The sequence below is a fragment of the Miniopterus schreibersii genome (assembly GCF_964146895.1).
Source record: "Miniopterus schreibersii genome assembly, chromosome: 1".
NCBI lineage: Eukaryota > Metazoa > Chordata > Mammalia > Chiroptera > Miniopteridae > Miniopterus > Miniopterus schreibersii.
This window is the reverse complement of record NC_138101.1, coordinates 161,329,966-161,356,999: the sequence shown is the minus strand read 5'-3', so window position 1 is coordinate 161,356,999 and position 27,034 is coordinate 161,329,966. Positions and strand designations below refer to the sequence as shown.

Sequence of the window (27,034 nt, the reverse complement as noted above, 5' to 3'; positions counted from 1 at the left end):
AACCACACTGGCCAGCGTGGAATAGAATTTTTTTAAGCCTTCACAATTCAAGACTTGTCAATTTATTTCAATAAAACATTTGTTAGGGAAATTACTTATAACTCTTGATTGTGTGGTCTAAATGTTTCCCATATTTTACCACTAAGCAATCTAAATATTAAAAATACTCTTAGTATTTTCTTTTTGTGTGGCTTTTCTAGCAAGGTAGATTAACTTATTGAGTCTAGAAATCATGTTTACCCCTCATTTTTATTAAAAACAAAAAACAACTGATGGTTTTTCATTCTAGGGCTCCAACAAAAGAATCCTCTGAAGAGGAGTATGATTCTGGAGTTGAAGAAGAAGGATGGCCTCGCCAAGCAGATGCTGCAAACAGCTAAATTGTCAGACTTTTTGTCCTGTATATAAAGCTGCTCCTCTGTTTAGGATCATAACTGTCTCTTCAGTCTGACATTAAAAGCATTGGATCTATCTTGGATATCATACATGGTCAGAAGTCTTTAGGATAAAAATCAGATCATGTATATTAGGTAACATCACATTGATTGGTACAGAGGACATTATGTGAACTGTAATGACACAATGTTCAGAGATAAAATGTACATTATTTTGGTTCAGTTTTTAAAAAAATATGCATAAAAATTCTTAGGAGCTCTTTTAAACAATGCAGGTATTGCAATAACTGTGGATTTTACAATAATGTTACTCTACAAATAGGAAAATAAATTCTTTAAAATTGAAGATTGAGATACGATTCTTTAGTTTAATCTTTTTTACCCATATTTGTTTCCTGAAAATATTAGAACTTTATTCATCTTAAACATTGGAACAGGTAGTTTCCAAAATTTAACAAGTAGTTAAATTTTCATGGAAAAAAATACCTTGCAGAACCATATTTTAATGATTTGTTTAGCTATATTCTTAGTCTTACCTGCTCATGCATGACACTAACTTCCCAGTTGGTACTATGAGAAAGGCCATTCTCCTCTGACTTGTTTATTTGCCATCTTTAATGCATTTTAGTACCATGGGTGAGCAGATGGAACTGAAGTCTGCCTTAAATCATCAGAAAAAGACTACATCTGATTCTAAAAGTAGCATGTAGTGTCAGTCATAACAACAGCCATATGCTGAACTAAATAAGATAGCCTAATATTGTGCATTTACCGAAAGTACTCAGCTATTTTTTTTGTGTGTGTGTGTGTTGGATATTTGTCTAATTTTTTGACTTCATAGAACATTAAAGAAAACTATGCTTTGTTATCAGCATAAGTTAATGTCTTCACACTAAAATATAAGTTATTAATCTTTGTTACAGGGTGGGTCAAAAGGTTTATAGTTCATATGGAAAGTAATACAGTAATTCATAAGTAATAATACAAGAATAAACTCTGTGGTTCATGTACTCACAACTGTAAACCTACTTTTGCCCCACCCTGCATATAATTAAACAGTGGAGGGAATTTGGGGGACTTAAAAATGAAAATTATTTGCATAAAAAAGTATTTGGGTACCTTTTAAGCTTTTTCTTCCCTTCTATAATGTTGGTGCAATTTTTTATACTATTCAGATCAAACTTATTTGAAATTGTTTAAATCAAAGTACATTGAAATGTTTTTATTTTTTGGTTTATAGACTCTTAAGTTTTCCTCTTACCACCTTTTTCTTAGGAAGAGAACCTTAAACTATTAGGAAATTCTAAATCCTGTTGATAAAGAGTTGGGCTTTCCATGATGTAATAAGAGATGTGAGATATCTATTTATGGCTGGGGTAGAACCAAAAATGCACTTTTACAGAGTGTTTAAGCCTCGTTGCTAGTGTGGGACAGAAACAAATATCCTCCTTAGTCTCCATAGTAATGGTTAAAGTTTTTCTCAGGAAGTCTTTCATATTATAACTGTTCATTATCTTTCTCTTATGATATCATTATTTTCCTTTTTGTAGAGTGAAAATTGAAGAAGCTATTAAAAATATTAAAGGTAATCCTCCAGAAATGGACTGGGAGACATTTTAGTCACAACAGCTTACATTTGGTTTGGAAGTTGTTAACAAAACATAATTGATGTTTTTAAATCAAACTCAATGGGTATAACTACGATTTGTAGCTTGAAACTTATGTTTTGGCATTTGAATAAAACAAAGGACTAAATGAATGCTGATGTGGTGGTGTGTCCATAATGCAGTGCCATTTTTAAAAGGACACAGATATCTTGAGCTGCTTTATTCTAATGTTTGGTTAATCCTTGGCACTTTCATATCCTGCTAATAAATTCTCCTAGTCACAAATTCCAGACAAAATGTCTATTATTAAAGTTTATGTTAAACATTTATTGAATATCCTTACTTAAATATCCTGCATGGGCCCCACACTAGGGACATGGACCAAGCTTTTCAAGAAGCTTGCTAGTCTATTGGGAGAAGCAAACACAAACAGTGCATTATTGTAATGGAAGTGATGTAGGGTTGGTGGCCCAGATGGATCTGGAAGAGCAAGTAGGACTTTTCCAGAAAGGAATAATGAAATGTTAGAAATTTGAAACAATAACTAGGGGGCTTTAGGAGTTAAGAAGTAGGCAACAAGTATGACTTCAAGTTACTGCTCTGAGCCCTGGCTGGTTTTGCTCAGTGGTGAGAGTGTTGGCCTGTAGACTGAAAGGCCCCTGGTTGGATTCCAGCCAAGGGCACGTACCTCGGTTGCAGGCTCGCTCGATCCCTGGCCCTGGTCTGGATGAGTGAGGGAGGCAACCAGTTAATGTGTCTGTCTCACATCAATGTTTCTCTCTCTCCCTCTCCCTCTCTCTGAAGAAGCAATGGAAAAAATATCCTCGGGTGAGGATAAAAAGGAAAAAAAAGTTACTGCTCTGAGATGACTATTTAACATATTCTCTCCTTTCTCCATTCAACTGAAGACTTTGCCTCATATTTCACTGAGAAACCATCAGAAGATGGAAGTCATCTTCCTGTCATCAAATCTATAAATCTACCTGCTTCAGCACCCAACCTGTTTTCTCCAGTTACAACTGAAGAATCCCTTACCAAAATTCAGTCACTCCACATCATTATGAGTGGAGTGATCCCCTCTTATTTCTCAAGACCTTTATTTCTTTTGTCAGTATCCATACTACATTATTTGTCTCCTCCAGAATCATTCCCAGCAGCATCTAGACACTGCCTAGTATTTCCTGTTCTATAGCAAACCTTCCAAGTTTTTCACTTGTTTATCTTTCCGACTACACATGCCTATTTGGTTAACTATAACACCACCTACCAAAGTGCTTCCTATATTTGGTGCTCCATATATTTAAAAACAAATAATAGAGTATCTTGTATGCGAGGTTAACTTGTAATTTTTAAAAAATATTCTGAATCATTTTTAAAAATGTCTTTATTGATTGCAGATAGAAGAAGGGAGAGGGAGAGAAACATCAATGATGAGAGTCATTGATCAGCTGCCTCCTGCATGCCCCCTGCTGGGGATTGAGCCCACAACACGGGCATGTGCCCTGACCAGGAATCTAAAGATGACCTCCTGGCTCATGTCAATGCTCAACCACTGAGCTGTGCTGGCTGGGCTTAACTTGTAATTTTATGCAGAAAGTAGTAGGGCATTAAAAGGGTTTTTAAGTAGCCCTTGCCAGTGTGGCTCAGTTGGTTGAGTGTCGTCCAGTGTACCGAAAGGTCGCTTGTTCTTTTCCCAGTCAAGGCACATGCCCAGGTGTGGGCTTGATCCCAGGTAGAGGTGTGTGTGGGAGGCAGCTGATCGATGTTTCTCCTTCTCCTCTCCCTAAAAAAAAAAAAAAAGCATTTTAAGTAGAAAAGCTGGACATCATTAGATGTGTTTGTTGGGAAGGGGAGGCTCAGGGGAAAATGGAGGGAAACCTGGCTAGAGGCTTACTCATGGACATTTCTCCAGCACTTGCCCCTTTATCTCCTACCTCATTAGTTTCCTCCTGTTTTTCAGATCAGTTCTCATCAGCAAACAGACAACACACAATTCCCTTGAACTTACATCCCCCCCACAGTAAACTAAAAGTTGGCCTTGCTGTTTCCAATTCCTTTCCAGGCTTTGTTTCTAAGTGAGAAGAGAAGTTATTGGAAGGTGTTGCCCAGAGAAATGACATAATCTCACTTAAGTTTTGAAAGACCATTCTGGTTTCAGTGTAAGTGACCAGGTGATAGAGGAGCAAGGATTGAGTCAGGGACACATGGGGCTATTATAATAAGCCTGCCAGCTGATGATGGATTGGACTAAGGTGATAGCAATGGGAGCGGAAGAGTAGATGGGTACCTTTTTTGAAAATCCATGAAAAGTGGTATCCCATGTTTTTCAATGGGGAAACTCAGAATTATAAAGATGTCTATTACCCCTACATTAATTTATATAGTTAAAGTTCCAATAAAACACATAAGGTTTTACATTAAAATTGACAAGTAGGTCCTAAAGTTCATATGGAAAAATAGGCAAGAATGGTAAACAAAATGATAATGTGCACTCAGTATTTACTCTGTCGCTGTTCATTTAGTGCAACAACTCTATGAGGTAGATGCTATTAGCTCTTCTTATAGATGAAACTGAAGCCCAGTGGTTAAGTAGCTTACCCGAGGTCACACAACTAGTAAACAACAGGATTTAACCCCAGGCATATTGGTTCCAGAGCCTCTCCACTTAACCAAGAGGTGCTGCCTCTTCTACTAAAAATTTTATATATATAGCTTTACAAACAAGTGTATGAATGAACAGGCCAAAGGAAAAGAATACACAGAAATAGATCCCAAATATATATATAGGAATTCAATATCAGAAATGGTGGTATTTCAAATTAGGTATTTCAAATATTTAATAAATATTTGGTCACTTACACTGAGTATCCATCTAGAAAATATAAAGCTATAACCATGCCTTACCTAATTTTAAGATAAGCCTTTAAATGTTATGCAGAGTATTACAAATTACTTAATATAAAAGATACAAGTAAATATTATGTAGAGTATTACAAAGAGTTTCTGAGAAATAGGAGAGGTCCCTTGGGAAGTGGGGTCAGGCCCTGCTTGGTTCTTTTCATGTTATAGAGCTGGGCTCTTACCCAAGAGGGCATCCATTACTTTTGCTTCAAAAAGTAAAAATCTAATCTTGTGATGCTAGAGCAATTGGGCATCCAAAGTGGGGTGGGGGAAGAACATTGACCTAAGTTTCACACCTTATACAAAAATTAACTCAAAATGGATCACAGACTTAAATGTAAACCTATAAAACTTTTAGAAAAAGCACAGGAGAAGAATTTAAGGATCCAGGGCTAAGTAAAGAGTTCTTAAATTTGACTCTGAAAGCATGATCCATAAGGGGAAAAACTGGTAAGTTGCACTTCATCAAAATTAAGAACTTTTGCTCCACATACACATACAAAAAAACCCTATTAAAAGGATGAAAAGACAAGCTATAATGTGAGAGAAAATATTTGCAAACCATGTATTAGATAAAGGGCTAGAATCTAGAATATATATAAAGAACTCTCAAATCTCAACAGTAAAAAAAATCTACATAACTGGAAAAATGGACAAAAGACATACTCAGACATTTCACCGAAGAGGATATACAGATGGCAAATAAGCATATGAAAAGATATTCAGTATAATTAGTCATCAAGAAAGTGCACATTAAAACCAAGGTGAGATATCACTACATACCTAATAGGGTGTCTAAAAAAACAGTAACATTGCAAAATGCGAGAATGCACAGAAACTGGATCGCTCGTATTGCTAGTGGTAATGTAAACCAGTACTGCCTCTTTGGAAAACAATTTGGCAGTTTCTTCAAAAACGAAACATACAACTTCCATATGGCCCAGCACTTGCACTTTCGGCATTTATTCCAGAGAAATGAAGGCTTATGTTCACAGAAAAACCTGTAAACGTTTATAGCAGCTTTATTCGTGCTAGCTCCAAAGTGGAAATATCCTTTAACAAATGAATGATTAAACAAAATGGTTTAACTTTACCTACACTTTTTCGGGGCACACTTTATTGCAATAAAAAGAAACGCTATTAATACAACCACCTGGATAACTCTCCAGAGGATTATACTGAGTGGAAACAGGGAGTCCCAAAAGGTTATGTACTATATGTTACATTTATAAAACATTCTTGAAAGGACGGAAGTTACAGAAGTGGAGTGCGGGTTAGAGGTTGCAGGCGGTTAAAGATGGGAAGTGGGTGTGGGCATAGAAGGGCAAATGAGGGATCCTGGAAGTGATGGAAAGAAATGTTCTGTATCGTCATTGTATCAATGTCAACATCCTGGCTGGGATATTGTGCTACAGTTTTGCTACAGAACCTCAGATGACGCCTAAAATCGTTAGGACAACCTTCCCCAGCCTCTCTAAGTCAAATTCTCCTATAAACTCTTCTTGCTCCGTGTTTTCCTCTTTGGTAGTACTTATACTCGCCGCGGCACTTTTACATTTGTTTGCATAATTACTTGATTAAGGTGTTTACTAGACAGGTAATTCCATAGGAGAGGAACTATCTGCTAGTCCCACAGTAAAGCAGCGGGCTCCACACCCAGAAGGCTCAATAACAGCGGTGTTAACTGAGGGATTGGACGAACTTCCACCCACGCGCCGGGCGCTCTGGGCCGGCGCGTCGCACTGGCGTCGCGCGTAGTATACGTCACTTCCTCCCGGAAGATACTTTCTCGAAAGACCTCTCATATTCCTGTCACTTCTCAGAATCCAGTGGTGGCCATGGCTCTGCCGCCCTTCTTCGCCCCTGGTCGCCCGGGCCCGCCGCCCCCGCAGCCGCTGCCTCCCGCTCCCTTTGGCTGTCCACCACCGCCGCTGCCCTCCCCGGCTTTCCCGCCGCATCTTCCCCAGAGGCCTGGCCCCTTTCCGGGGGCCTCCGCCCCCTTCCTCCAGCCCCCGCTGGCTGTGCAGCCCCAGGGCCCTGGGGAAGCCTCCCGCGGCGGCGGTGGTGGCGGCGGCGCCTTCTACCCGGTGCCGCCACCGCCGCTGCCTCCACCGCCTCCTCAGTGCCGGCCCTTCCCAGGGATCGACGCGGGCGAGCGCCCGCGGCCGCCGCCTCCAGGCCCGGGGCCGCCCTGGAGCCCGCGCTGGGCTGAGGCGCCGCCGCCCGACGAGCTTGGGGACGCGGCCCTGCAGCGCCTGCGTGACCGGCAGTGGCTAGAGGCGGTGTTCGGAACCCCGCGGCGGGCGGGCTGCCCGGTGCCCCCGCGCGCGCCTGTCGGGCCCACCCTGGGTGAAGTGCGCGCTCGGTTGCGCGGGGCTCTGCGCCTCGTGCGGCGACTGCGGGACCTGTGCAAGGCCCTGCGCGAGACCGAGGCGGACGGCGCGGCCTGGGCACTGCTGCATGCCCAGGCGGCGCCGCTGCGCGCCGAACTGGCTGAGCGACTACAGTTGCTGACCCAGGCTGCCTTTGTGGGCGAGGCACGGCGGAGGTTGGAGAGGGTCCGGCGCCGCCGGCTGCGGCTTCGCGAGAGGGCCCGGGAACGCGAGGCCGAGCGGGAGGCGGAGGCCGCGCGAGCTGCGGAGCGCGAGCAGGAGATTGACCGCTGGAGGGTCAAATGCGTGCAGGAGGTGGAGGAGAAGAAGCGGGTAAGAACTGCAGTTGCACGTGGGAGTAAGGGTCATGGTGTTTGGAACGTGAAGGGACACGGGGCTTTGCCCTGCCATTTCCCAGGGCTAAGCCTCTTTATAATTTGTAAAATAGAAGCTTGCCTTTGTGACCTCATACCTGCATTGATTGCGTTTTAATGATGTGTAGTAGCAACACAAATGCTCTAGGTGCACTGCAAAGCCCTGTAAACACTGTGTAGGATTACACAGTGGCGTTGCAGGTGTGGCAGGTCTCCTGCGCCACCATTCTGACATCCTGACACCAACATTCAAGACTAACAAGCATCTGGGTCCTAGGTGATTTTAAAAATACAAAATATACAGCATTTGGGGTCTTTCCTCAAGGAACATATACCCTAATTGGATGATGGGTCAGTAGTGATTTCCCCAGAATTTCTTTGTTTACAAAAAGTTTTAAACCACATAACTGGAGGTTCAACAATGGTGGTTTTGAGCACTTACTATATACTAGCCACTGTGCTAAGGTCGTTACATATACCAGATCTGGGATTCTTGTAATAACCCTGAGAGAGAGGTTAGGTGGTATTACCCCAATTTTACAGATTAGGAAATTAAGGCATAGGGAGGTTAACCTGCCAACAACCACACAACTGGCTTGTGGCAGTTTCACTCCTGACTTGAGCCCAGGCTGTTACTCGAAAACTTGTTAATTTCAAGCTCTTCAGTGGGGGCCAGGGCAAAACTGGAAATTGGTCAGATAGTTGTTTAAGACATTGTCTTTACTTTTGAGTGCTAGGCACTTCCCCCTTCCTCCACTCTCCACTACTAGCTGGTGTTTCCAACTCCTCCTCTCCCTTCTCCTGGTGTCTGCTACTGTCCTAGAGTCTGATGTAACTCCCCTCTGAAGTGTATTGGTGGCCTGCTTTGTCTTTGAGCCCCCAAGAACATCAGTGCTTTTAAGAATACTTGCAGGCAAGGCCTTAATCTAAGGGAGTTTGAGTCAGTTCAGACATTTAATGAGGGCCCATAAGTAGCAGGCCCCGTGCAGGACACTGGGGATAGAGATAAATAGGACATAGTGCTTGACCTTGAGGGGCTTAGGGCCCCATGGGGGATCATGTATAGCATTGTGTGTTAGGATTTCAAATGTAGGTGCTATATGAGCCTAGAAAAGGAATATCTAATCCTTTGGGTAAGGTGTCAGGGAAGGCTTGGAAGATAAATGACAACTAAACTGAGTCTTGAAGGAAATTTCAAAGCCAAGTGAGAGCAACAGGTGCATTTCAGGTAGAGGGAGTAATACAGAGAAGAGTGAAACAGCATGGTAGCTGAAATGGTGCCATTACAGGTGCTGATTTGACAGATGGGAAAAGAGCTTTAGGAAAAAGCATCCTCCCTACCACTCATGGTGATGGTGTTGGAGACAGTCCCTTGAGTGGTGGTTTGGAGGAACCAGACTTATTTAGTCTACATGTGAACCAACTTATGAAGAGTAGGAGAGTCTTCAGATGTTTGAAAGCCTGTCATGTGGAAGAGATCCCTGATAGTTGAGTTTTTTAGGTTGTCACTCAGCATTGTAGTGTGCTGGGCCTTTCTAACCATAGTCCTTATCTTCCTTCAATCTTTGGGTCCAGGTGTCTGCATTTTTCATGAGAAACCCAACTTAACAAGGTAAATTGGATGCAGATTTCCTTAGAACACACTTTAGAGACTCTGAGGAAGAAACAAAGACCAATGCCTGCTTGGAAGCTGCAGAGAGATAATCCTTTGGCTGGACCAGTGTAGAGAGTTTTGTGTATGGCCCAGGAAATTGGGATGTAGGTCCAGTAGAATCTTCTTTAACCCTGGGACTATCTGATTCTCTGAAATCTCACTGCTGGGCAGCTGTTTTCATGGGCTCTCTCTCTCTCCTCCAGGAGCAGGAACTTAAAGCTGCTGCCGATGGCGTCTTATCTGAAGTAAGGAAAAAACAAGCAGACACCAAAAGAATGGTAGACATTCTTCGGGCCTTGGAGAAACTGAGGAAACTCAGGAAAGAGGCTGCAGCAAGGAAAGGTAACTGTGGCTTTGCATTTCTACTTGCATTTCTTCCTTTGTTCCCCTGTTTCTTCCCTTTTTTTACCATAGCATTTTCCCTCCCCCCAAAATTTGAAGGAAAATGCTTGATACGTCTTTATTTTCACCCAGTAGGGTAACTAAGCTTGTCAGCAGTACCTCAGAACTTCTGAAGTAGAAAGCCTCAGAAGATGTTTAGCTCTTGGTAGCCCAGGTTGAAAAGAGAGGCAGTTGTGGGAACCCACTGCACTGGCTTCCCCCTGACTCATCATTCCCATCCCAGGCTTTCCTGGGCACGCTTTTCCGAGTGAAGTTGATGTGGCTGGTAAGCTTTACCCATGTGCCAAGGTGAAAGCTATCCTATTCTGTCCTTACTTGAGGCTTCAGGAGGTGTTGAAAACTGGGCATGTTCCTTCAGATACATTTCAGACTTGAAACATGGATATTTGAAGAGGTGTGACTGTGACTGGACAGGGAGTGAGTGAGTGCCCTGCATGTCACTTTTAGACTCTAAACCTCAGTGGTCTCCTCTTGCCTCTAGAATTCCCCAGTTGTGCTTTCCGTTTGCCTGTCGAGATCTTTGCTCTTGCAAGTCTATTCAGCCGGAGGGCCCTAAGTCCCATCTATTTTAAGCTCTCGCTATCCTTCAAAACAAAATTTAGATGCAGCATTCTCCATCCTTCTCTGCTGTGGGTTGAGGTGACCTCCTCCCTTGCACCTGGTTTGGGCCACATGCTGCCTTTTTAGTAGGTTATAGGCCATTGACATTCACCAAGGATATTTGAGAGTACACAAATTAGCAAATATGATGATAGCAAATTAATTCCTCTGTGTGGTTTAAAATATAATAAATGAAAACTGCAATTCAGACCCTTACTAAAAGTTTTGTTGGGATGTGACCATTGTGCATTCAGCCAGGCTTATTCACTAGCTGAATGATGAGCTTCTGCATGCCACCTTTAGAGTGGCTGATTCAGATTTAGGCCTCAGAATCAGTTGATTCCATAGGGCATTCATGAATCATCTACTGTGAATCATCTAGAGTTTGCTTCTACTGTGTCTATCCATGTCTCTTCCTTACAAGAATGCAAAACCTGAGGACTACTATTTAATGTTCACCTACTCCACATCCCCTGTGAGGTGAGGGTCAGTAATATTCTGCCAAGTGAATTTACCAGCATAATTTCTCACTGTCAGTCTCCCTCTATTTGGTCCAAAATAAAGAAAATTTTAGGAGGAATTATGATCTATAAAATAAGCAGGCTCTGTGGCGTTGACTTTAACTGAATCTCAGATGATTTGGTAACTAGCAACTGGTTGCATTATGTACTTTAAAAGAAAACAAGCAGCTTTCTAACTTCTCTCTTCAAGGCATATGTGTCTCCAAGTAAGTGCTGAGAGAATGAGGCTGGATATGTAAGTAGGGCCATATCACAAAATGTCTTATGGGCCGGGTTAGACTTCTCACCTATGCTTAAAGCTGAGGGGAACCATTGAAAGATTTCAAGCACAGAGTGAAATGATGACAAAGATCAGTGCTGGCAGAGCAGAGACAGGTTTGGAGCATCTAGGAAGAGAGACTGATAAGGCTGTCGTCATCTGGGCAGGGATAGTATGGGAGTGTGAACTTAGGGCCAGGTGGTGAGTTGGAGAAAAGTAAATGTATTTAAGAGATATGAATAAAGTAGAGTCTGTGTGTGTATTTGTGTGTTCATATAAATAAATAACTCAGGGAACTCAGCATGTAGGAGCTGAAGGGAAAAAAATGACTTCCAGGTCCTAGCTTGGTCTACTGAATGAATGATGATACTATTCCAATTGACCAGGAAGTGGAAGAGGCGGCTCTTTGGGTTGATGAGTTCACTTTAGGACCTGTTGAGTTTGAGGTGCCAGTGGAACATCCTGGATAAAGGTTCATCAGCATGTAAACAGGTCTTAAGGAGCTTGTGTAGTGTGAGATGAAAGCCAAAAAGACAAAACCAAGGTGAATACAGAGGATGCCACAAAAGAGATCAAGAGAAGTCAGAGAGAGAGAAGAAAAAGGTAGACCTGCTACCTCCTGCAGAATGGCAAATGCTCACAGAGATTGTGCAGTCTTGGCATGTTTACTTAAACTTCTTTGTGCCTTGGTTTCCTCATCTGTAAGAGAATAATGATTGTACCTCCCCATGGGGTGTTGTGGTGATTAAGTTAGCAAACATGAGTAAAGTGCTTAAAACAGTCCAGCACATAATAAATGCTGTACAAGTGTTTCATCTTATTTTTATTATCAAGTAGTAAAAAGCTTGAGAAACATCCATGGGAATTAGTACCCAGCAGATCATTAGTGACCTATGCTAGGGACATTTCAGTGGAGTGGTAGGAGTAGAAGCCAGACTAGAGTAGATTAAAGAGGGAGTAGGACATAAGAAAAGCAGACAGTGAGATCAACTCATTAAACGTTTGCCTGTGAAGAAAAGGAGAGTGCAAGATCAGCATCTGGCAGTGTGTGTATGTGTGTGGGGGGAATAGGGAGTATTTTAGGGTCATTGGAAAACTTGAGCATGTTTAAATGGTGAGCGAAGCGGTGAATAGAGGGAGAAGGGTCAAAGAGAAGCAGAGGAATAGTTGATGGCTCAAGGTCTTGCAGGAGGTAGTGAGATTCAGATCCCAGGTGGAGGGATTAATTTAAGTGGAGAAGGAGCCATCTTCCACTAGAATGAACATGAAGGAGACAAGGATGGGCAGTAATGCAGATGAGTGAAATTGGGGGCAGGAAGTTACGGGATTTTCCTGCCTGGTGACCTGTCTTCTCTGGGAAATAGGTTAGATGGTTTGCTCTGAGAGTCAGGAGAGAAGTAGGGCTTTCAGAGAGCAGTGAAATAACTGCTGTGAGGAGTGAGTGAGAGCCACACAGAGACCCTTGGGAGTGTGATTGCAGAGAGGTGCTAGGGCCCGGCTGATGTACCTATATCCTGGCACCAGGTTACATAATCAAATGGCTTCTTCCAGGATTGCTATACAGCTGGCATGTGAGCACAGAGCACTGGGCTGTTGGGGTTTTGCTTTATGGATGACCACAAGTTTTGGTGAGAACAAATAGAAGAAGGGTGGAATCTGTCTGATACATTAGATGAGAGATTTTAATGAAGCTCACAGAATCTTGTGGGTGAAGGTGAGAATACTAGAAGGGTAGAAAGTTGTCAGAGAAGAGAATAACCAGGTTTAATATTTTAGAGGCAGAAATTTTTTCTAATTATGCCAAGGTCCAAAGACCTGATGAGGCCCCAAGGTGCAGGTGGCTGAAGGGGAATAAAGGCAACTGGTATCAAGGAGCTGCAGGAACTATAGGAGTAAGTAAGTGGTAGAGGTGGAGGAAACCTACACCATGTCAACACATGGGGTCAAGAGGAAGATTGAGCCAGGAGTGCCCTTTCCAAGGGAATGTGTCCAGATCACCAGGACTGATCCATGAGAGATTAAGGGAGATATAGGTGGGTGGCATGGACCTAGCAGGCTGAGATGGAAGCAGGCCACAGCTCCTCCTGGGGTCTGGAGGCACTTATGTGCTGACGGAGTGTCTATATATTTTCTCTGTATGGGCAGATTTTAGTAGTTGCAACAGAGACTATGGCCCACAAACCTAAAATATTTACTATCTTGCCCTTTACAGAAAATGTTTGCTAATCCCTGGTCTAGGTAAAGAAACTAAAACCATGGAATTATTACAAAGCAACATAATGACAGCTTAAATTTCTCTGTGCATAAGAATTTTATATGTATGTATATTTTGAAAATAATAGCCCAGCAATTTAGTAGAAGATGGATTTGAGTTGTACAGTTTCTATTTCCATTTGGGAATAAGTGAATAGAAGCCCATTCAAGCAAAGCAGTCATGAGAAAATCATCTGGAGAAATCTTAGCCTTGGAGGAGAGTGAATTCCACAACCGCTTAGCTTACAGAACCGTTATTTTATGCCATTATCAGCCAGAGTTGAAAATTCAGTGCTCAAAGCTGTCATTGTTGTACTTCATTGGCAGTAGCATAAATTGCCAAAACCCTGTTGATAATCATTTGTTAAAGAAATAAATATTTATTACTTTCTTTGTATCAAGTGTAAGGTACTGAATAAATGTATAACTTTTTAAAGAAACAAGTTTAATGCTATACTTAGGTAGTCTTGAAAGTATTCATAAAATTTCCACTCTTGAGAATTTACATTACAGAAATCATACAAAGGAAAAAAGTAACATGTCATTGTAGTATTATATGATAATAGGACATTTGGAACAGCCTAAGTGTCCAGGAGTAGGGAGCTTATTAAGTAAATTATGGCAGGTACATTGATTTGCCGAAATAGGATAGAGCCATTAAATAATCATAAAGAGAGAAAAAGAATGTAGAGAATTGACATGGAGGTGTGGAAATTACACACATTTTATGTTCAACTATGTGAAGTTGCTCATATATGGACAAAAAACGGCTAGAGAATCAACATGGGGAAATAAAAATGGTTGATTATGTTAGCAGAATTAGGATTTTTTTCTTCCATGCTCCTGGTATTGTTAAAATGTTGCCGTAATAAATATATTTTCCTTTAAAATCTTCAAGGACTATCAGGATGGACCACACATCACTCTAGGATGAATCACCTAGCAGCTTCAGCAACTTGTATATTGCAGGGCCAGAATGGTAGTGAGTGCACTATTGCAATCTACTTGAATATTCATTAAATTTCAAAAAGTTTTCCTTTTTACATGTGCACAAAAATAGAACACCTAGATAAATTACCCATCATCAATTATGGTATTATCACATAAAATTAGTAATAATTCTTTTATATCACCTAATAACTAGTCTAAAATGTTCCCAGTTGTGGCTCTAGCTATGTTGGCTATGCTGTTAGCTGACCTCACAGTTAAATCAGGGTAACCAACCATCCTAGGTTTCCCAGGACACTGGGCTTTCAAATGCTAAAACTGGACAAACTGAAATACTTGGTCTCTCCACTCTCAGCAGCAGACTGTGAGGTCAGTGTGGTTGGTTAAGTATGTTTCTTCTCAGTATCCATATGTGCTCTTCCAGAACTTCAGACTCAGAGGGAGAATTGTTTATTAGCTGTGGGAATTTCATAATGAAGAAGTATAATACAGTTCCTTTAGTGAGCCCATTCTCCCAACTGCAGGATCAGAACCATTAGAATTAAACAAAATCAAAGATTAAGTGGTATATGCTCCAGAGAGAGGAATTAGAGAAAAGAGAAAGTAAGGTTAGGTTCAAATTAATTAGAGATTCAAATTGATCCTTGAAGATGGATTAGAACTTACAAATTCTAAGCAAATTTATACTATAAATTGGACTTTGAGTTGGCCCATTAGAACACAGATTTGGGGATAAGAAAAAGTTGTAACTGAAATGCCATTTGGATCTCTTTGCCCAGGGGTCTGTCCTCCAGCCTCAGCAGATGAGACTTTTGAGCATCATCTTCAGCGACTGAGAAAACTCATTAAAAAACGCTCTGAGCTATATGAAGCTGAAGAGAGAGCCCTCAGAGTTATGCTGGAAGGAGAACAAGAGGAAGAGAGGAAAAGAGAACGAGAAAAGAAACAGAGGAAAGAAAAAGAGAAACTTTTACTGCAGAAGCGGGAAATTGAGTCCAAGTTATTTGGGGATCCAGGTAAGTTACTCTGTAACCAGTGGAGAAAAGGACAATACTGACTAGGTTAACTTATTCTCATGGGTGACCTCAACCTAAGCTAAGAGGTGATAGGCAACAGTGACACCTTCAGGATTTGAAATTCTAGACTAGATCCTGGAAATCATGGATAAAGATGAAACGCATTTGATCATATTGTCGTCACAGGCTCAGTCATGTAGCCTTGAGCTATACCCTCTGGATATGGAGTGTGGTGATGAGCTGTGCCTTTTCTCTTTCAGATGAGTTCCCACTCGCTCACCTCTTGCAGCCTTTCCGACAGTATTACCTCCAAGCTGAGCACTCCCTGCCGGCGCTCATCCAAATAAGGTCAGAGGGGCACTCTCCATGTCACCTGTATCTATGTTTTTAAGTTTCTAGTGGATTTATATAAAGTTTCCAAGTTTCAGGGGGGGCACAAACATGTTGTTAAGTCCTCATTCGTCCTTGAGAAGTAGGTGTCCCTGTTTTCAAAGGTGGAGAAACAAACTCAGGCTGTGACTTGCCCTTTTGTATTCTCCCAGGCTGTGCTGTTACGTTGACTTAAAGCACTGACTTCCTTCTCTAGTTCTCTTCTGCTACTAAATAGGCCCTCTCCAGTCTGTGGAGACTGGTTAAGACCCATGCTGCTGACTTGTGAGTTCTTACCGGTCGATGTCAAGAGAGCTAGGAATAGGGAGTCCCATCTTTACGGGCAGTTACTAATGAGCTAAACTTTGCAGCTTTCTGGGTCTCACTTTCCTTACCTAGAATGAAAATGGTGAACTAGAATGTGGCCTTCAAACTTTGGCAGTAGTACTCTTCCCAAATGCAGTCTTTGGATAAATCAATTTATAAAACAGAATGAATGAGTAAATGAATGAGCGGGTTCCACAGGCAACTTAAATCTGTTATTGACTAGAAGCACTTTGTTGTTTCTAGACTCCTCAAAGCATCTCCTTGATGTCCAGGTGTCTTCAAAGTCTGGTTTGAAAATCACTGACCTAAGTGATCTCTGAGGTTCCTCCCAAAGCTTCCACAGTGCTCTTTTGCATACCAATTTTATGTTCTGGGAAAAGTGGATTTCTGACTAATATACAAGTTTTAGCTTTTAAACATAAGTACGATCAGGTCTTGTTATGCACACTAGCTGTGCCCTATAAAGCCACGAACACTGAGTTAGAGAATACGGAACTGCTGCTCCTAAAGGAAATACAGGGTTAGGTTTCTATGGGCCTCTGGCCCCAACATTCTCATCAACTGATCAATACATAACATTGTTTTATGTGTATTTCTTTTTAAAGATACCTCATTTAATATATCTTGTTGATTTATTAACATCGAACCTTATGGCTAACAGCATAATTTATGCTTATATAACATACTTATATTCTCCATAAGGCATATTACAGCCTTCTCACGCTAGCTACCACTTCAGTACTATATTGGGGAGACATTTAAAAAAGCAGAATTGCCAATAAAGAGCACTAGAATGCAAAAAAGGGGTGGGTGGGTACTAAATAGACTGCAAAAAGGACACTTGTTTACAATATGAGAGCTGAAAACAAGGCAGAGTGTCACCTTGTCTGACCTCAGTTGGGAACGTGGCTGTTGGTGACTCAGATTTTTCACCACTCTGTGCATGTTGGCAAGTGACCATGAAAGCACCACAAGTAATGATTTTGGGGTTACAAATAAATTTTAGTGACTAGGCAGATTTACAAATATGGAATCTGCAAATAATGAGGATTGACTGTGTATTCATTATTTGGTTATCTTTAAAATTATAAGTTCTTTGGAGTTTTTCCCCCCCTATATGTATACTTAAGAAACAGTCTTTTGCATAATTCATAGCAATCTAGTTCTTTAGTGGACTAGTATATCAGTCATTGAAAAGGTAAGTCCTGAAATAGAGTATTTAGTGCTGACCGTCTTGCTTGAACTAAAACAGAAATAAACAGTTGTTCTGCAATGTTCTTATTAAGGCATGATTGGGATCAGTACCTGGTACCATCTGATCATCCTAAAGGCAACTCCGTTCCCCAAGGATGGGTCCTTCCCCCGCTCCCCAGCAACGACATCTGGGCAACTGCCATTAAGCTGCATTAGTAAAGACGCTCCAGGATTGTGGACCAGGCAACACTCTTTCCAGCTCTAAATGTTAGTAATGCTGCCATCTCTTGTGCTGTGGACTAAACAACACCTTGTAAACTCCACATGGCATGGCCCTTCCCAGAAGTTCCATTTTCCTTCCATGCTGTGTCCTGGCCAGAGGTGCTTCTTGAATCAGGAGATTAATATGGTTCTTTAGGAAAGGACCTAGGTGAACTGGGACTATTACCACATGCCTTGGTTCACTGAATTTGCCTCTGTTTTGAGGGGCTTGGTCTAGAGTGACTAGTTAATTTACTCAACTTCCTTGTGGGATGATGGGTAAGTATATGCCATACACTCAACACAGGTATGCACCGGGTAGGTTAGCAGTCCTTCCCCTAGTACTGAGTGTGAAGGAAAGCTTGATGCAAAACCACCTTACCTTCCCACCCATATAGCCCTCTAAATGCCAGGAAGAAAGGCCAAAATTGCTTTATCTTTAGTTTTGTGAAGCCCATTTTTGGTGCAGCTTGAGAGGCTGTAGGCTGGGCTGGCAGTAACGCCGGTGGCTTAGTCAGGTAGTCATGTGGAGAACTTGGAACACCTGAAGAGTACCTGTACCCAAACTGGATCGTGTTTTAATGGATGATGGCTACATTTTCCCCATGTTAGAAGGATCCTAATGAAAGGAACTACTTTTTAAGTTCTAGAGGTCTAGTTGTTCAGAACCCCCAAGGATAGAAATTTATTTCCCTATGGGAGTAGGACCTTAACCTCATGCACCCAGTAGGGGCCGGTATAGCTGTGGAATTTTCTTAGGAACTTCAGCACCAAAAATATCCATGTAGTTAAAGCTGGGAATAAAGCAGATAAAAGTAATAAAATTTATTTTTTTATATTCATTAATAAATGCTCTTGTGCCTGGACATGATCAACGATATGACATGTCAGGTTTGTTTTGTTTTATTCTGTTTTGTTTTGCCTTTTGTGATTTCTTGTTATTTATATTTACAAAAAGCTAAATAAATATCATTTTTATTTTTCAGTTTGAGCCTTTGCTCCCAATTTGTTGCTTTCCAAATCACTACACACACTTTCACATTGATAAAACACATTTTCTCTCTAAAATTCAAATTTATTAAATAGGCATTTGCTAGAGGAGAATGAACCTCAGACACCAAACTCTGTCCATGGAATCCAACTCGGGGTAGGCAGGAAAGGACACTGTCAACTTTGGAAATGGTTTCATGTAGTTGAAAGCTGTTGGGTGCAAGATGCTAAAACCTTTGTTCCTTTCTGTTGTTAAATCTACACTGTTAAATTTGTGTAGTGTGCATTACAGAGTTAACGGGTATAAGAGCCAGCATTCCTCAAAAGTGTGCGTCTAAGCCCATAAACCTGAAAATTTTCACATAACCCTTAGGCCTGTGTGCCCTTTTGTTATCAGTCTCCACCATTTGCTCTCTGATGAGGTGCAGGAAAAGTAGAAATAAAAGACGACTTGCATAGTACGTTGTATGTTTGGTGACCAGACAGCCTTGCCATTAAGACATCTGCACTGATGGGTCAGGGAGTGTGAAGCGGGGACTTAGGAAAACTCAGGCAGCACAACCCAAGAAGGCATTCAACGCCTGGTGGAAGAAACCATTCCCACTTTCCTCTAGCAGCTTCTGCAAAGTTTTAATAAAGCGAGTGTTACCTTTGTCTGTTTTTTGTTTTGTAAGTTTTTCTTGGTTTGTTGCCTTGTGTATTTCTTTACCAAATTATTCTTCTGAGAATATGGACAGTGTCATTGTAATCTTATTATTTTTTTTTTGCGGGCACCAGGACCAATGATCACTAGTTGCCCAAATACCAAAAAATGATGCTTCCGAAATCTCTTGATGTCGATTCCACACACAGAGCAATCAAGCAGCTCTATGTGTGCCACTCACGACAGAAGCCCTTTTTTATTATACCACAGTTTTTAAAAAAAAAATTATTACGGAAAATTTCAAATAAATCAAAAGTAAAGAGAATAATATAATTTTTTCCCCATATACCCATCATCCAGCTTAAAATAATTGTCAGTTTCTGGACAATCTTGTTTTATCTTTACCTCCACCACTCACTCTGGATTATTTTGAAGCAAATCCCAGACATCATATTACTTTATAAATTCTTCAGTATATAGCTCTAAAAGATATTTTTAAAATGTAGCCACAGTGCCTTATCACAACTAACAAAACATCAAAAATCCAGTCAGTGTTCAAATTTCCTTATTTCATAAATGTGTGTTTTACACTTTGTTCAAATCAAGATCCAGATGCAGTCTCTGCATTGTTGGTTGAAAGGCCTGTTAAGTTCCTGATCATCTATAGGTCTGTCCCGCTCACTCCTGTGCGTTCTCCTACTCTTCCTCCCCCTTGTAATGTATTGCTTGAAAAAATCAGGTCATTTTTCTCCTGAAGAGCTCCCAGTCTGGATTTTGCTAATCCTCTGTTCCATATTTCTTATAATTTAGTGGTTAGAGCTGTACTGTCTGGTACGGTAGCCATGCATGATTATTGAAGCACTTGAAATTGAGATGTACAATTACATATGTGGCTCACATTTCTGTTGGACAGTGCTGATCTAGAGACTTGATTACATATAGATCGGAATTTTCTGGTAAGACTGTTTCATAACCCTGGTGTGTGCTCCAGGAGGACTAATAATTTGGTTGTCTCTTTTTGTGATCTTGGCAGCCATCTGTAATCAAGACCTAGATTCATTCATTTGGGGTTGCAAAATAGTGATAGTTTAATACTGCCTTTCTTTATTAGCTGGAATATTTCTAAAGAGAAATATTCCCATACCAACTATTTCGTTACCCTGGGGTACAATTCGCATAGGAAAGACAAGAGATAAATACTTAATTTCCTTGATTTACTCATTTTCAGAATAATGGTTTCCTAGCCTCGTTCAAAGTTGACTAGTGAATTTTGTGTTTAAGTACCATTATGAACTCAGATCTAAACATACTTGTCTTTCAACCCATTTTATTGGTTTCTTTATTGGTTGTGTCACCTTTAGCCAGTGGGAGCCTCTTTAAGCTCCTTAGTTCCCATTCGATCCCAGTATTCTGCTCCAAAATTATTTTTCTCATTTCCTAACCCAAGCCTGGAAGCAATCATTTCTCTAATGATCCCAGGTTCCTCTTCAGTTGAAAAGGTATTTATAGGCCACAGTCTGCATGACAGTGGGGGCTCAGTGTTATTACTGGTCATTACTAGTCCTTTTTTTTTCTTTTAGAACTAAGAACTACAGTTCTGTTGAGTGTCCAGCCCCTTTCTAAATCATGTCTTTTTTATACCTATACATAAATGCTTTATACATTGAACAAATTAATGAAAATAGAGACACTCATTCAAATACTAACCAGAAATATGTTGATTCATCATATCCTATGTGCAAGAATAATGTTTATCTTATTTCCCAGTAGAGGAGACCCTCGACTTGTGAGACGCTTTAACAAAACCATTTATTTTTAAGAGATTAAGTGAATATAGGGAAGAATAGAAAATAAAGAGATTAGTTAATATGTTAAATACTCCCAAGTGGCTGAGTTTATGACGTCAAAGACTTTGCTATAAGCCAACCAATTTGATCATTAAAGCCATTCATGTTTCTTGTCCACGTGACTTTTGTGCAAGGATGTATCAAGAAGCTTAGCTGGGATTATACCATCTGCTGTAGGAATTCACTCCTATGAGTTTTGTCCACAGGGAAGCTATCCTGGGAATCACAAGGTAAGTACAAAGCATGTCTTGTTCCATTCAAACAAGTATAATATATAGCAGGAATGTGAATGCTATGAAGTATTAGCAGTGATATATATTAAGGACTAGAGATTACATGAGGCATTTCCAACTTAATTTTTTTTTTTTTTATAATGCTTGTAACCAATAAGCTATTTCTGTATAATTAACTTTTTGCTTTTGGGTAGTTCCTGACCTGCCACATCAGGCTATCCATGAAGAATTTGTTCCCAATGCAGTTTCCATTTGCCTTTTGGAATAAACTGCGTTTCTTACAGTCTCTGAAGCAAAGATTGAAGTCTGAGGCAATTGGTGTTAAAGTGCATATCTATGCAGAGCAGGGGACACTTCTCAACTTTATTAACTCGTGCTTGACAGAATCTAAATATCTGGATTTGAACTGTGTACTTGGGAAATGCTTTTATTTACCATTTGCCAGGTATGATGTTAAGTGCTAGAGACGTAAAAAGGAGCAAATAGGATCCCTGCCATCCTGGAGTTAGAATCTAGAGTAGAGAAGCCTTATGATTGTACAGATAATTAGAGTTCATTATAATTGTGATAAGTGCTAAAAGAAAAAGTGCTTAGTTACCAACTCATATTTTTCATTATTCAAATATTTACTAAGTGACTGTTGAGGCTCAGATAATTTGCTAAATACAAGGGCTATCACAAAGAACACAATATCAAATACGCCCTAACACACATTTTGAGGGAGATAGATATAATCCAGTAATCATAAAAAATGTGCTGAGTGCTTTGAAGGACAGATATGGTTCTATAAGATTAATTAGCCCCCCCCAAACTGAATGTTCTGCAATGCATTTAGGTGAAATAACAGAAAATGTATCATATAGTGAGGATAAGAATTGTCATTATTCAGTTTACATATGTATATGCTATGTCACAAAGTCATCCTGTGGGTCTTGAAAGCCACTGTACTAGGTGGACCTATCCAAGTTTGGGGGCCAGGGAAAGCTTTTTTGAAGAAATGATGTTTCAGCTGAGCTCTGAAGAGTGAACAGCTATTAACTAGTGGGGAGGAGACAAGAACATAGCAAGTATCTGGAATAGCATATGCAAGGGCCCTGTGTTGGACCAAAACCCAGAGCGATTGAAGGTCAACAAGGCTAGAGAGAGACAGAAGGTAAAGGGAGGGGCCAGTCTCTACATGGCTTTGGAAGCCCTTGTCAAGAGTTTGATTTTGATTCTGAGAGGAGCTGGGAACCACTGGAAGCTTTTAAGCAGAGGAATGACTTAGTTTGCTGATTTGAAATGATCACATTTGTTCCAGTGAGTAGAACAGAATTACAATAATAGGGCATAAGAGGATACATGGACACCAGTTGTCCAAGTGATAGATAATGGGGGCTTGGATTTCCTTGACAGCAATGGAGGTGGCATGAATTGGCTGAATTCCAGAAATTTAAGAGAAAAGACTTGGCAAGGATTTGAGATGGGTGGCAGTGCAGGAGAGGAAAGTGTCAGGTTGAGTCCCAAGCTTGTGCACCTTAGATATTCCTTGAGATAAAGGAATCCTGGGGGGATGAGGAGCACTTCGGGGGAGGGGAAATCAGAAGTTCACTTTGGATATGTTGAGTTTGAGGCACCCTTGAGACATCTCAGAGGACATGCCTTAAAGGCAGTCATGCTTATGAGTTTGATCTCAGAAGAGAACTGGAGAATTTCATGTGTGAGTCATTGGCACATAGATTATTGAAGCCATGGGCAAAGATGAAGTCATTTAGAGAGTATAATGGAGACCTTTAAACATAATACTAATGTCATTGTCTGGGCTCCTTGTAGACTGATTGCTATAACCCCCACCCACCTGCCCCTTGCCCCTTGCTCAGACCCAGGGACTGGTGTTGGAGTGATCCTGTACTATGCTGTTTGCTAAAACATCACAGACTGGCATTCCTAATATCCTCACTCCCCCACCCTCACCCCACCCCATTAGGCTCCTTCAGAGCTTTCTCCATTGCCTGGTGAATGGAGTCAGCATTCAGCCTAAAGTTCAGGGCCGGCCCAGCTCTGCCCCAAGCTGTTCTATCAGTCTTACTGCACACTGCTTCCCAGCACACACTGTCTACTTGAGTCAAGCAGCTCGTCTCCCCTTCGCTCTGCCCTGCCTCTGCTCCCTGGCTCAAGTTGTTCCCTCCTTGGAGTTATGCAGTTCCCCCACCCTCCAGGGTCCAGGTCAAGTCCCATCTTCCCTGAAGCTTCCTCAGCCCCAAGGACTAGAATATTCACCTTCCTCTGAAGAATATCACTTAATGATCTGTATTCTCATTTTGTATTTAGCAGAGGTGACCGTCATTTTAGAATATGTTCTAACTACATCACTGTAGCCCTTGCTGTTCTTAAGAGATGTATTTTCAGAATCCTCAAACTCTTCAATTACTCCAGAAGCAAGTGTAGAACTGAGCAGAGAATATCCATTTAGGATGCAGATGCTGGGTCAGAGGTAAGGGAGGACAAGGGTGGCCCTGCACCTGCTCAGTGGACAGGCAGTTCCCACTTGAGTCTCAATAAAACTGTGGTCCTTCCCCATAGCTCAAAATTCTAATGGTAGCCAAAAAGTGAAGGATAAATCTGAGAATGCCAAAATTTGCCAACTTTCCTGTGTTCCCTACAACCCCCTGTACCTCGGAGTCCCTTATAAGAACAGGGTGATGGGGCAAATAACTTACTGATCACACTGGGACCTGTCTGACCCTGGAGCAGAGAGAGCAGCTCCAGTGTGCTGGGAGACAGTCTTCTGAGTGGTACAGATAGTAAGACACTGACAACAGTGAGATTACAGTGGAGATGAGGGAATTAAGGGATTTGCCTGCCTGGCCTCATTTGACCTCTCTGCGCTCAGATTACCTACTCTCCAGCTTCACCTGGTGCTCTCATGTGGGGATGGGGATGGCCCCAGTGACCCCGAGCAGCAGGGCTCTGCACCATCCTGGTAGGGATGACAAATTGTATTAAGCCAGAGGTACTCCCTGGTAAACCCTGATTGTTTGCAAAATGCCAGACTGTGGTCAGGAGTCTAGATTAAAGCATATATTATAGGCCGTCATGAGATTGAATTCTTATGAATGAGTATTGTTTTGTTTTTTTAAGACAACAGAATTTTTTTTTAATGTTGTTTAAAATATGTAAAAATTAAATCCATGGCTATTGTGATGATTAAACTAACAGATACTGTACTTGATTTTAGCCAAAAGGCCCAGAAACTATGTGTGAATGAGTTTTTAATTCTTAGATTTCAGCATCAGTAGATACTGTTGACTCATAATATGAATTGACTTGCTCACCAACAGGGCACGAGAGTTCCAGATGTTTCCTCACCCTCATCACTTGATATTGTCAGGCTTTGAAAATTTTAGCTGTTCGTGCATGTAGTGATATCTCATTGTTTTATTTTGCATTTCCCTGATGGCTAATGAGGTTAAGCAATTTATATGTTTATTGGCTATTTGGATAGCCTCTTTTGTGAAATGCCCATTAAATTTTCTTGCCTATTTTTGTATTGGGCTTTTTTCTTGTTGATTTGTAGAAGTTCTTGGTATGTATTGAATATGAGTCCTTAGTCCCATACATATGCTGCAAATATCTTCTCCCACTCTTTGATTTTTTTTAAAAACTCTCTAATGAATGTAAGTTCTTAACTTTAATGTAACCCAATTTATTAGTATTTTCCTTTATAGTTAACCTTTTTTTGTAATCTGTTTAAAAAATGTTTGCCTATTCTAAGGCCATGAATATATTCTCTAATTTTATCTTCAAGCTTTACCTTTTTACTTTTACATTTAGATCTATAGTCTACCTAGAATTGATTTTTGTGTATGATGTAAGGTAAGGTCAAGATTTTTATTTTCTGGGTGGATACCTAATTTATCCAGAACCATTTATTGAAAAGACCTTCATTTTCCTACTGCTCCGCAGGGTCATAAACCAAGGATTGATCTATGTATGTGTGGATCTGTCTCTGGACCTTCTTTTCTGTTTTGTTGGTCCCTTCATAAGTCCTCATGTCAATACCACACTGTCTTAAATTCCTGTAACTTCAAAGTAAGTCTTGATATCAAAAAGTATAAATCTTCCAACCATGTTGCTTCTTCAAGACTGTCTTGACTTTCCTTGGCCCTTTACATTTCATTTAAATTTTAGAATTAGTTTGTCAACTTACACCAAAAAATGTGATGGGATTTTGATATGTGGGATCTGGAAATCAATTCAAGAAGAATTGATATCTTTGTAATATTGAGTCTTGCAATCATGGCCATGGTATGTTCCTCCATTTATTCTAATAGTTTATAGTTCTGTGTAGAGATCATATACATCAGGTTTTATATTGATCCCTAGGTAGCTGATGCTAATATCAATGGTATCTTTTATTTTTTTAATCCTCACTGTAGGATATTGTTTCCATTGCTTTTCAGAGAGAGTGGAAGGGAGAGAGAGAGAAAAACATTGGTGTGAGAGAGATACATTGATCGTTTGCCTCCCACACAAGCTTCAACTGGTGCTGGGGGTTAACCTGCAACTGAGGTACGTGCCCTTGACTGGAATCAAACCCGAGACCCTTCAGTCCACAGGCCAACGCACTAACCACTGAGCCAAACCAGCCAGAGCTCAATGGTATCTATCTATCTATCTATCTATCTATCTATCTATCTATCTATCTATCTATCTATCTATCTTCTATCTATCTATCTGTCTATCATCTATCATCTATATCTATCATCTATATCTATCTATCTATCTATCTATCTATCTATCTATCTATCTATCTATCTATCATCATCATCTATCATCTATCATCTATCTATTTATTTAAAATATGTATATATTGATTTCAGAGAGAAGAAGGGAGAGGGAGAGAGAGATAGAAACATCAGTGATGAGAGAGTCATTGATCGGCTGCCTCCTGCACGCCCCCGACTGAGGATCGAGCCCGCAACCCGGGCCTGTGCCCTGACCGGGAATCGAACCCCAATCGCCTGGATCCTAGGTCAGTGCTCAGCTACTGAGCCATGCCTGGCAGGGCTCAATGGTATCTTTTTAAAATTTCAAACTCTAATGACATTTTTAAAAGATAACATTTATATGATTTTTTTGTTTGTGTATAGAAATATAATTGATTCTTATATATTGATTATGTATCCAATACCTTCATAAATTGTTTTGGATTTTCTACATATAATTATATCATCTATAAATAATAGTAGCTTTATTTCTTTCTTTCCAACCGTCATACTTTTATTTTTTCCTTATCTTCTTGCACAGCCTCGTACCTCAGTGCAGTGTCGAACAGAGGAGATGATGGGACGTCCTTGTGTTATCATTTCCAATCTTGGGGATATCTTTCAGTATTTTACCATTAAGTAGGATGTTTGCTTTAGATATTTTGGAGATATTCTTTATTAGGTTAAGGAAATTCTTTTCTATTCCTAAGTTGCTAACAGGGTTTGTTGTTTCTTAAAATCATGAAAATGTATTGATTTTATCAAGCACTTTTTCTGTACCTTTGGAGAGAGATAATTATATAATTTAAAATTTTTATTCTATGGATGTTTATCTTTACTCCCATTGATTGATTTTGGAATGTTAAACCAACCTCTTAGTCCTGAAATAAACTCAACTTGGGAGCATTTTTCTATCCATAATTATTTGTGTTAAGGTTTTTTCATGTATGTTCATGAGAGATCGGCCTCTAATTTTCTTGTCAAGTTGGTATCAAGGTGATGCCGGACGAGTTAGGAAGTATTCCTTCTTCTTTTGTGGAAGCGTTTTTGTAACTTGATATTTCTCCCTTAAACGTTTGTGTGAAAATTCTTTTTTGTTAATTTTAATCCTCTGCTTTTG

General features: G+C 40.6%; 2 protein-coding genes across 3 annotated transcripts in view; both read left to right on the top strand.

The window, feature by feature from the left end:
* The window catches only part of CLPX (caseinolytic mitochondrial matrix peptidase chaperone subunit X), a 38,485-nt gene extending 36,156 nt beyond the window's left edge, over window positions 1–2,329 (top strand). The window contains exons 14-15 of one of the 2 annotated variants that reach the window (XR_013998195.1): window positions 290–530; window positions 1,946–2,329. Coding sequence is in view for 1 of the 2 variants with exons in the window: in XM_081128900.1 (XP_080985026.1) it covers window positions 290–380 (91 nt within the window). In the remaining variant the exon portion in view is untranslated. Of the gene's footprint in view, window positions 1–289 lie in introns of both variants that reach the window. The other variant, XM_081128900.1, reaches the window with a different exon arrangement.
* A 4,391-nt stretch (window positions 2,330–6,720) lies between these two features.
* PDCD7 (programmed cell death 7) lies at window positions 6,721–18,438 on the top strand. Its single transcript, XM_081129617.1, has 5 exons — window positions 6,721–7,608; window positions 9,507–9,645; window positions 15,066–15,302; window positions 15,563–15,650; window positions 17,285–18,438. Exons 1-5 carry the CDS (start codon window positions 6,742–6,744, stop codon window positions 17,406–17,408), a joined length of 1,455 nt encoding a protein of 484 aa, XP_080985743.1. The 5' UTR covers window positions 6,721–6,741; the 3' UTR covers window positions 17,409–18,438.
* Window positions 18,439–27,034: the final 8,596 nt, after the last annotated feature.

Excerpts from the sequence above, each read along its gene's own strand:
- PDCD7 (XM_081129617.1), top strand. The coding sequence starts at position 6,742 with ATGGCTCTGCCGCCCTTCTTCGCCCCTGGTCGCCCGGGCCCGCCGCCC. Across the intron at positions 7,609-9,506 it reads AGGTGGAGGAGAAGAAGCGG|GAGCAGGAACTTAAAGCTGC; the intron begins GTAAGAACTGCA and ends TCTCTCCTCCAG. Across the intron at positions 15,303-15,562 it reads CAAGTTATTTGGGGATCCAG|ATGAGTTCCCACTCGCTCAC; the intron begins GTAAGTTACTCT and ends TTTCTCTTTCAG.